Genomic DNA, 11,997 nt, shown 5'->3' with positions numbered 1-11,997 from the left:
TATGGAGAGGTTAAAGGTGTACCGGGATGTTTTGAAATTTTCCGACTTACTATATGGCCTAGTCAAGTTAATATTATTTGTATAGCGCTTTTAACAATGCAAATTGCCTAGTAAGTTAAGTACTATTCTGTACGAGTGTATTAAGCTTCTAACAAAAGAAAGCGTAGTTTATTAGCACTGTTTCACAGTGTTTTCCAGGTTTTAGAATCTAAAATGCTGCTCACGATCAGTGCAGTCCAGCTTAGATTTAGCAACATAAAAGCTCATGAGACTGGAAAAACCTGTAAAATAATTTCTAAACATTAGCCTTCATCATTTAGACCAACATTTGTAGGTGCTGCTCAGTTATTCAAAAGTATCAGTCATGACTGTTACACATCTACTATGAAATAAAGCCCACAAAAGTAAAAAAAAAGTGAATAAAATGTAAACTCCATAGTACATCAGATCTGATTAAATGAATGCACAATTATTTAGTCAAAAAGATCATTCTAAATATATTTACCTTTAACTCTACTGTTATTAATTAGCAACACACCAGGTTCCTCTGACATGCAAAATTAACCTGAATTTCAAATCTTTCGCATTTTTAAAAATGTAAATACTAGATGAAAAACCAACAAAAATTAGAAATGCTAATTTGAAACAAGTTAACGTATTAAAACGAAAAAAAATTAAGTAAAGATCAAGCTATGTTAAAAAAGTAAAACTAACAATTATAAAACTTAATTTTAACGATATAAAATACTAAGCTAATTCAAAATATTAATACATACTTTCATTTGCCGATGATTTATGCTCTGCTTTTATGACTATCAAATAAGATGCTTTTTGGTGATTTTAAAATGCTTTAAAAAAACTATTCCATTAAAAAACTGTTGATTGTAAAAGCATTTTACTACTGTTTGCATAAGAAAATCAAGACATTACCAAACTTATTCAATGAACAGAGATTGAGACGGAAACAGACACATCAACACACTATGCACATAACTGTCGAAGCTGACACAAACACTATAGGCCTAATCAGGTTTCTACCAAACACGCTTATTAACACTCCTTGATGTTGAAACCACAACAAACATGATTAGAGTAGAATTAAACGCACAAAAAACCGGCTTAAATCGGAAAACACTAATAAAAAAGTGATTGCAGCATGTTGCTGCACGGCAGTGATAAACCCTTCAACTTCACAGAGAAAGAAGTGATTAACTTTGGTTCAGATTCATAAAAGCAGTTCAAATGAACTACCACAGTCCCTCCACGGCATCTCAATACATCCCAGTTCAATCTGATGTCCTATAACAAGCTGAAAAGACTGATGAAGCAATCACGACCTCCACAAGAAAACAAACTTCAGTGGCTATGGAAAAGGTAACACTAAATAGTCCTTAAATGAGAAACATTTGAAAATCTGTCATTGATTATAGACACTTGTGGTACATGAGTGTATTATTTAAATTTACTGATTACAGGTATTAGCATTCACTAAATAGTTCTATTTTAGTAAATCAGCAAATATACAAGTCTGATAATGCTGTACTATGTAAGAAGCAATAAGCAGCATAAAACATACTCCAAACATGATTTGCAGAGGGAATAAATATTTATACTTCGACCCAAAGATGAAGAAAATATTGGTTATGTGATCGGCCAAAAATAAAGTACAAAAATGTTACACATTGCTTCTTAACAGAGTAGCGTGCAGCGTCTCGCAAATCAATGACAACCAGATTCACAACTGATCATACTTCCAAGAGTTTTATTATCAAAAGTGGCCTATTATACTGAGGGAAAAAAAACATCACACATACAGAAAAACGGTGCCACACTGGACAAATGCCATCATCTAATGGGTTGGTGATATGTATGGAAGAAACTAAGTTTAAGAACAAAACCAGACAAAAACTGGGACAGTCTAATACCTGGAGATATGAACTGCAAAAAGCTACAAAATGAGAGGGAGACATGGTGAGTTGGCCAACAGAGAAGACGAATGACTTCCGAGAAGGGTCTGTCACAGTGGGATATTCAAATGAGAAATAAAAAGAGATAAAATCAAGGTAAGAGACCGACATGTGATGTTTTCATTTGAATTACCTGGCTAATATGAACATTTAGTTGGGTATCAATAGTTATTGCGTCTTCTCTGATGGCCAAGATTTTACATCATTTGTTTCAGTATGCAATTAAAAAATAGTAATTTTATTAACAGAATAAGTATAATCAGTATAACAGAATATCTCCCGCTAATGTTCTTAAAATACAAAGGAAAGCAAAAGCCCTCCCATAATTGCCCACAAATCATCTCAGCCAGAAAAACAAACAAAAAACAGAACATTCACCTTTTTTTTTTTTTTCTTTTTTAAGAGTACAAAAAAAAAATTCCCCCTTTTGTCATCTCTGCCTCAATTTCTCTCTCTTTTTATGAGTTATCGCAAAGCTGCTACTACTCCATCCTATTTTTCTTGCTCTCTTCCTCTACCAGAATTCTCGGCGGTGGTAAGCATCTGGATCGCAGTACTTGGTCACCACCACCCTGTTGGCGAACTTTCTCCCCGTTAAGGCCTGCATGGCTTTCTGGGAGTCGAAAAGAGTTGTGAATTCCACAAAGATCTGGAAAAAATAAAACAGATCGTGAGACTGATTGTGTATGTTTGTGTAGTAGTCTACCAGATGTTCATTGCTGGGGGGGTTCAAAGTCAAAGTGCTTTAATCAGCACCTACGTAAGGACTGAAGAACCGCAGAGTTTGACCAAGTCCATGGCCTCCATCCATCACTTGCTGGTTTGGTAAAGCTTACCTTGCCGGTTCCAGGGATCTCAAGGCCATCGACAGGCCGGGGAATCTCTATGCTCTTGACCTGGCCGTATTTGGAGCACTCGTCCCTGACGTCCTCCACTATCTCCTCATACTCCTCATCGTCCAGGAGTTCCTCTGGAGCCACCATGTTCATCAGGCACAGGACCTCGGTGGGAACACCGCCCATCTGCACCATAGGGTTCGTCATCATCCCCGGCACTTGCAACGTCACTGGAGTTTCATTTATACTTGTCTATAAAAGGTAAGTGAACGGAAGTGAAGACAGACAGCTTGAGAAAAAAAATTCTCATTTAAAATAATGAGCTCACTCATCAAGGTTTTTCCTAGGAAGTGCTGCCTATACTTTGATTAAAGACTTTTTTTGGAACAACATGCACAGTTGAGACCAGCATATATACACTACCGTTCAAAGGTTTTGGGTCAGTAATTTTTTTTAAAGGAAATTAAAACTTTATTCAGAAAAGATGCGTTAAACTGTTCAGAAGTGACAGACATTTATATTGTTAGAAATACGTCAAATTAAAGTTTTTTTTTTAAAACTTAATCAAAGAACTTGTCTTAATCAAAAAGTTTTCACAAAAATATTAAGCAGCACATTAGATTTCAACATTCATAATATATGTTTCTTGTGCAGCAAATCAGCATATTACTGATTTCTGAAAGATAATTTGACACTGAAGACTAAAGAGTAATGGCAGCTTTACATTACAGAAAAAATTACATTTAAAAATTATATTAAAATAGAAAGCAGTTATTTTAAATTGTAATGATATTTCACTATTTTACTTTTTTTTTTACTGTATTTTTAATCAAATATATGTGGTCTTAGTGAGCAAAAAAAAGAGACTTTCAAAAACAAATTTTACTGACCACAGCAGTAGTGTATTAAGAAATTAAAAGGTCTATTTTGAATGCGTTTTAAAGGGGCCATGAAGCTTTTTTAAAGATCATTATTTTGTGTATTTGGTGTAACAGAATATGTTGACATGCTTTAATGTTCAAAGAACACATTATTTTTCAAATACTGTACATTATTGTAGTTCCTCTATGCCCCGCCTCTCTCAAATGCTTCGTTTTCTATAAAGTCCCTCCTTCCGACAAGCACAGTCTGCTCTGATTGGCCAACTGGCACAGTGCATTGAAATTGGCCAAACACCGAAAGCAAGAGTCGGAAATGTAACGCCCCTTTCCATAATCGCAAGCTTTACTTTCAAAATAAAAGTAAAGACAGATAATAATGTCCTTAGTTTTACCATCAGTTCAAGCCTTGAGAGGGGAACAGAGTCGCGTGATGATGCTTGTACGTGTTTGCAGAACACAAGCCGCGGTTGTGTGACCGTGTCTCCCTCTCTCACACACGCGAACACACACACACACAACATGCAAAACTCCGCATTTAAACAGTCAATAGCAAATACTTAAACTAATAACAAAACATACTTACAGTCGCTGATTCAGAAGCACCAGATTTTCATAGCAAAGTCAGAATTACCTCCTCTCTTAGGTTCACGAAACGGTTGTCCATAAAATGCATTGCTGTTCTATTGTTAGTAATCTTAATGATTCCTAATTGCATCTACTTTTGGAAGGCCAAATAAAGTGCTTTTGCTTTCGCCTAGAAACACACAGCGTCTCTCTGACATGGCTGCATCAACACTACTGCGGTTACTGAAACCACAACTTCTTTCTTTGCGTGAACATTTGGGCGGCATTACGCAAATATTTCCACATCGTGATGTAGACATGTGGAGGCGTGTTTGAATGAGCCGTTTTAGGAGGGCGTGGCAGAGTCTTAAATTTGATAAAGAATATCTCTTTGGTTTTGAGACTTTAGTCTTTGCAACTTCAGCGATCTTATCTATGCACAATCAGCTTGTAACACTCCAAAGAGAAAGGAAAACTTGAAATCGACATACCCTTTAAAACAATATACAAAATATTTGAAGTTGAGCTCCTTGCTCACCATTGTCGCATTCTTGGCTCCTACACTTGCCCTCTGAACCAGCAGCTTCTTATCTGCTAACTGCATACCATTCAGTCCTGCAATAGCCTGGGAAAAAATTAGCTTTGTTAAAGTGGTCCAAAAGATGTTAAAATCCATGGATACTATGGAAAATCTAACCATGCCAACTCACCTGATCATTGATGTTAACATCCACATATTCACAGAAAGCGTAGCCCTTTGAGAGGCCGGTAGCAGTGTCCTTAACCAAATTAAAGGCTTTGAGAGGTCCAAAAGAAGTTAACAACTCTTTAACCTGAGGACATAAAGAAATGCATTCAAATTGCTACACCACACCAAACATAAGCAGGGAAAAGCAACAGAAAAAAAGTTGTAAAAATGTTAAAGGATTTTTTGTGCCAATAACATTTCAGCTTTCGATTAGCATTTTCTGCTGGGTGTTTGCTTGTGTCAAATATGCATGTATCACTTTGTTGTCACAAAACAACCTGTGCCACAAAAATAATTAGGTACATTTCTCATGTGAGACTGAAGAGAATGAAGAGCTACACAAGACAAGCACAATCTGGGCAAAATGTACCACAAATTATTGTTAGCTCTTATGGTGTTTAGGACTAATGCAATGTATCCTACTAGCTCATTTTTTCAGTATAACTTACTCATTTTCTGCAGTTTAATTCAGTGATTCAAAATCTCAACCTTTTTGACCCCAAGGCCCCACATTGTCCACAACAATATTTGAAGGCCCCATGACTTTTCCAGTTGTTCACAATTTACTGGATAAGAACTAAGAGTATAGATTAAAAAAAAAAACTTTTACTCAAAAGAAAAATGTATATTCATTATAAAACTGCCCATGGCATTTTAATATTTTATTAATTACCATGACCATTTGCAGGTCTAGAAATAACATTAAAATTGGGCTACTTTTCATATCTAGGTTTTCTAAACCATAGTTCTCCAAAGAAAAATACACTTATTGAGGGGGTGAATTAAAATAAGAAATTGCCTGATGCCTAAGCTGTTTAGCTTATTTTAAAGCATATTGATGTCCCCTTGAAAGTTTCCTAAGGCCCCTAACGGGCCTCGGTTCCCATGGTTAAAAATTAATAAATGTTTTTTTTTCTTTTTCATTTCTTTATAATAAAAAGTATCTATGTTTTCAAGGTATATTAGGCTTTTTATCTAAAAAGACTTAATAAAATTTGCTAAAATATGCTCTGATACAATGTGTGTGTTATATATACTTTCTACTAGAAACCATTTGTAACCAACCTGGTCGTCATTGAGATAGTTTGGCAAACCACCAATGAAAAGCTTGTGAATAGAGTCTGGCACAACAGTGGACACCACACCTGTGGAGCAGATGGAGCCATTAACAGACAATTGACTGGCAGAAGAAAATAATAGACTGAAAAACCAAAATGAGAGGGTTGTAATGAAGAGAATAGAAATATCAGCCTGGTAACAGGCTAATTTTCTTAGGGTCAAGTTTAAATAAAATTAATTCACCTGGAAATGCAAATGTAATACAAATGTATGCTGAATCTATTTGTATTTAAAGGAAAATGTCATGTCTGTTGTGATCTAAGATCTCAAGAGTAAAGGGGGAAATGTAAAGTCTGCGTACCTGGGACATATACGCTGGGGTTCTCGCTCATGCCAGGTAATGGCTGATAGTCGTGTGGCCGACGAATCTTTAAACTCTGCCCCTGGAAGATGATGCCATCAAATGCCATGGCCTGTGTGGTCTCATCCACTGATCGGAACTGAAGGAGGAAAATTGTAATGAACACAGCTTACCTATTTATTAGCAATATAAGCCTCGGTCAGTGAATATAGGCATCTCTCACCTCAAGGAAAGCAAAATTCTTGTCCTGGTTAATCTGGACGGCGAGGATAGGGTTTCCTGGGGCCTGAGTCAGACCACCGAGTCTCATCTGGGCATTGAAGAAGTCCATCATAGATTCCTGAGGAAGAAGAATTATAAGTGAGCTATGGAAAAAGTTTGGAGTTTGTTACGTAATGCGAGGACATTAAAAGTGTTAAAAGGGGTGCACAGATACTAACATACAGATATTTAATTTCGTGTTGTAAACAATAACTTATCAAATTGATCTATATTAAAGTGTTTAACATTTATAGTCCGTCTAAAATAAGAAAAACACACTGAAAACAAATTTAGATTAGATTAAATAAGATTTTCTAAACAGTACATTTAACAGTGTTATTAACTTATAATTTTTTTTTAAAGATAACATTTAAGTGAGCAATGAATAAAGGCAAGTGCAATCTAAATGTAAAAATAGAGGAAATGAGAATACACAATTTAACATGCAATATGCTTCTGCATAATTCATCTAATCGTGCCAGTGTTCTCTATGTGCAGAGTAATTCTATTATGTGAATAGTGTTCATTTAACACCTCTGTGATGCCAAATGGAATGTTGCCAACGTAAAGTCTGCGAGCCTGGCGAGTCATCTGACTGCCCACTACGGGTACCGGGGTCGGCGTTACTGCCAGGCCGTCTGGCGTGATGGTGGGCAGCAAAGCCGTAGCGGGGATCTGACCAGCAGCTGAGGGAGAGACAGAGAAAATAACTCCATTAACAGACCATGAATGATTAAATTATATTGTTATCAGATGTTTGTAAAAAAAAAAAATTAATTAACCAAAATATATAAATAAATTTATTTATGTATTATTTTATATATATATATATATATATATATATATATATATATATATATATATATATATATATATATATATATATATATATATATATATATATATATATACACACACACATACATACACACACACAATAGGGATGTAACGATACGCGTATTCGTATTGAACCGTTCGGTACGCATTACAAACCGAACGATTCGTTAGACTAATCCTATTACGTTTGGAAAATAAAAGCTTAAAGTGTGTGAAATATCAGTGCCACTGCGCTCAACAACGCAGCCCAAACAATGTAACAGGCATCGTACTGTCTGCCCCGCGATAGACGATGATCTTGTATCGACGATAACCAGAGATATTGTCAAAAACATAAATTATTGCAATCTTAAGAGGATTTGGCATTTCCAATTAATGTAGGCCTGTTACATTCTTATTTTTATTAGGCCTATTATTATTATGAAGTTACTTTTGTTATTAAATTAAAATGACAATTAATTTGCCCTGCAATAATTAACGCATAACTGACACGCTGCGAGGATAAGATTAGGCTATATTTACTCCTCAAGTTTTTAAAAAAGGTCTTTTAAAACAGGTCTATTAGGCTATAGGCTACCTACAATGAATTATAGTCCTATAATTAAAAAATTAACACTGCAGTCATCAAAAAAAAATCAATGAAATAAAAAGCTTTTATTTCAAACACCGACTTTCAAACCTGTTTAACACGAAATACGTTTCTTTCTTCTTTTTTTTCAGTATGTACGGGCCACAAGAGAAATATAAAGGAAATAAATGAAAACAGCTATATGCTATACCATTATCAGCATATGTTGAAGTAGATTCGTCTCTCTTTGTCTCTGAGAGAATAAGCGGTGTCAGATGCTGAAAGCTCATTACTCCATTCCGTTTTTACTTTCGCTTTCTGCTTATTGACTGAGATTAAGACGTTCACCGGCATAAATCTTGCGCAAAGCTTGCACGTGTGCAAACGCGTGCTTGTGTGATATCCATTGGCTCGCCTTCATGGTTTAAAACCATGAAATATTTCCAACACTGCGAAGTAACCAATTGTCCCGCCGACCGTATCGAAAACGTACCGAACCGTGACACCACTGCTGTTTCGAACCGAACCGTGAATTTTGTGAACCGTTACACCCCTAATATACAATAAAAACAGAAAGCAAGGAACAGAATAAATCATACTTAGTGATAGGTGTGGGTGATATAAGTAAAAAAAAAAAAAACCTCCAATGTTCTTAATGTTAAGTTGATAAAATATAGCATGATTATAGAAATGATGGAAAGCGATTTAAAAATCCTACTAAGAAATAAGAAAAGGTCATTTTTTTTACCAGCCATTAATAGAGCAAAAAAGTTCTCTACAAATTTCTGTGCATCGCTGCAACCGGTATCACACACACACAACTCTACTGAGTGAATAGAATGAGTGGACATAGTTTCATGTCCCTCACCTTGCATTGCCTTGTACTGCATGGGTGTAATATGCTCAAAGCCAGGAGGAGGAACATCCCAGTACTTCTTAATTTTTATCTTCTTTTTCTCCCGGTGAGGAGAACGGCTGATTTATAGAAAAACAGAGAGAAAAAGAAAAGTACTGAAGTTAACTAATTTGTACCTAACTGGTATATTAAATGTTCCAGAATATGAGGATGAATTTTTATCTGACAGAGCTTAAATTTACTCATCCTCAGGCCATCCAAGATGTAGATGAGTTTGTTTCTTCATTGGAACAGATTTTTGAGAAATTTAGCATTGCATCACTTGCTCACCAATGGATACTTTTTTCAGTGAATGGGTGCCGTCAATATGAGAGTCCAAACAGCTGATAAAAACATCACAATAATTTACAGAGGGTTTACTAATGGATTATTGTGAGGTTTTTATCAACGGGTTGACTACATGACTCCATTCAACCAATATTGTTTTTTGAAGCAAAAAGCTGAATGTTTGCAAGAACAAAGTCCAATATTAAGCTATTTTAACTTTACATTGTCATGTCTAGTCTATTATGGACTATATGCCAAAATATAGTCCATAATAATGCTTCCTCCAGTGAAAAGACCATCCCCTGTTGTCCCCTCACATCAAAGTCCACCAACATATTTGTTTTGGACTGTTTTTGTTTATAAACAGTGCTTGATCTGTGCATATTTCTCTCCTAATTCAGACAAGAATAAACTTTCACTGGAGAAAGCAATAGACTCATAAAAGACTCATATTTTAGCCTGAAGGAATGCTTTTCACTTCACAGGATGTTAATTGATGGACTGGAGTTGTGTGGATTATTGTAATATTTTTAATCAGCTGTTTGGACTCTCATTCTGACGGCACCCATTCACTGCAGAGGAACCACTGATGAGCAATGCTGTAACACTTTTTTCAAAATCTGTTTTGATGATGAAACAAACTCATCTACATCTTGTCCTACATGTCCTGAGGGTGAGGAATTATTTTTATTTTTTTAGCAAATCTTAATTTTTGGGTGAACTATTCCTTTAACATATAAATTAGAGTAGTAATTCATCTGATAAATGCCTTCAAAAAGTCTTGAATTTGTAAAATAAAAAAATAAAAACCCAAAAAACCCAGGGTCAGCCCATCTGCAGTATTACCTGACATTGTCTTGGGGTTGGTTCTGAGTATGATCACTGAAATGACATTTAAGAACAGGGTTTGACATGTAGCTACTTTTCAGTAGCTTAAACCACGTACATAAACAACTGGATGAGGTTTAAGAGCTGGATTAATGATTTAACTGGATAACTTGCTTTATTCTTGATTACTGTGCACTACTTCAGTTTTACATTCTGGGCATCAAGTGACAAATTTTGTAATAACAGCATCTATTACAACAGGGCGGAAACAATAAGATTTTATTCTGCTGGCAAGGCTTCAATAACTTGCAAAAACTCTAACCTGCGTCTATGGCGGCGGTCCTTGCTGTCACTGCGGCGTTCCCTACTTCTCCTCTCTCTGCTTCTCCTTTTCCTCTCTCGACTGCGGCTGCGTGATGGGCTGCGTCGCCGGTGACGGTTCTCTTTGTCCCGCTCTGAGACCGAATGAAGACAAACAAGTAAAAAACAAGCATGCAAAAACATGAGACAAAGCTGCAGGTTCCTGAAGCAAACAGGAGTAAGGAAAGAAAAAGAAAGCAGCCCAATCCAGCCGCAGAATTAAAGAAAGTAGAGAGATATTATACAGCTTTTCAGTTTTCACAGTGAGTATCTGGAGGAAAAAAGGAAGATTAGATTGAAAGCAAGAAGACAGGTTGTACATATTTTCTACACATCATTCTGGGATACCCACCATGACCGTTTAGACTGTCACCTGTGCGGAAGAAAATGAGAGAGTATAAGTCATCATTTTAATTTATACAATACAGATTGTTTCAAAGCAGATTTACAATAATAAACAGGAAAACAACAAAATAAATGTTGCGAACTGGAGGGAAAGAGGACGATATTGCAACTTACTGCAAACGTCTTAAGTCCTACAAACAGAATACAAAATGTGTCACTAATGACAGGCGATCCGATAACAAAACTAAAATTACAAGCTGATCATGTAAGACATGTAAGTCAAAGCTTTAAATGACATGTAATTTCTAAAATATAAAACCCTCTCAGCACTTATTGTAAATGTATGTTTTAAAAAAAAATTCAATTGTGACTACAAAAGATTATACAAATACATTGAGATGTTGTTGTATCAAAAACAAATGTGCATAATTTAAACAAAATAAGTATCCAGTCAGTAAATATCAACAATTACCAACTCTCAAATGTTTATGCATATTTACAGCTTTTTAAATCTCTATTCTTTATAGGTTGAGCATAAGACAACAATATACTTTTCATTTCATTATCGTAAAAGCATTAATTTGTGATTAATTAATTAGTATTTATACTGACACCATGTTTAGTTATGATGTTATTCAAGTGATTACTGTTCGGAGCAGGCAATAATGAACATTTATACTCACCTTGTTTGTTTTCAGAAAGCTGTCGCTCAAATTCATCGAAATCAGACATCTTGGTGTTTTGATCTTCCGTTAACACGCTCTTTCGCTTATAAATAGCTTTCTCAGTCTCGCGCAATTTCAAAGGACGGACTATAAAAATATAGATGTTTTAAAATGTAACACCAGCACATAAAGTTTTCCGAGACGCGTAAATTTCGTGCAGAGGGAAATAAACGCTTTGCTTCAGATGGTTGTTAGCTGCTAATGCTAACTCCAACCGATGCAGGAAAATAAAATGTTCGCGTCGGCAAAATAGATGATTAAATCGCTTATATGTAATGATTTGCTCTTTAGATATATTCCCTGATAATCAAATGCTGTTATATGTCATTATTGACTCTGCTGAAGTATAGCCCGTCTCGGCCAAAAAAGCTAACTGCTCACTCCGCGTTGGCGGATGCGCTGACCGTTTCTTCACCGCACAAAGCTCACTCTCAACAAGAGCTTTGGCGCAGTGCGCCCCCTATAGGCCTGGAG

The 11,997-nt window shown here is 35.8% G+C and overlaps 1 protein-coding gene across 1 annotated transcript; it reads right to left on the bottom strand.

The window, feature by feature from the left end:
* Positions 1–880: 880 nt before the first annotated feature.
* LOC306846868 (splicing factor U2AF 65 kDa subunit-like) lies at positions 881–11,927 on the bottom strand. The gene is made up of 13 exons (XM_079380541.1): positions 11,482–11,927; positions 10,806–10,826; positions 10,416–10,548; positions 10,112–10,147; positions 8,951–9,057; positions 7,212–7,363; positions 6,640–6,756; positions 6,417–6,555; positions 6,062–6,141; positions 4,959–5,081; positions 4,787–4,873; positions 2,804–3,055; positions 881–2,616 (listed from the first exon to the last, which is right to left on the bottom strand). The coding sequence occupies exons 1-13, from the start codon at positions 11,528–11,530 to the stop codon at positions 2,482–2,484; spliced, it is 1,431 nt and encodes a 476-aa protein (XP_079236667.1). The 5' UTR covers positions 11,531–11,927; the 3' UTR covers positions 881–2,481.
* Between the last annotated feature and the right edge of the window lie 70 nt (positions 11,928–11,997).

This window comes from Barbus barbus (assembly GCF_936440315.1).
Source record: "Barbus barbus genome assembly, chromosome: 27".
In the NCBI taxonomy this organism is placed as follows: Eukaryota; Metazoa; Chordata; class Actinopteri; order Cypriniformes; family Cyprinidae; genus Barbus; species Barbus barbus.
The sequence above is the reverse complement of the archived record's forward strand: the minus strand, read 5'-3'. Positions and strand labels throughout refer to the sequence as shown.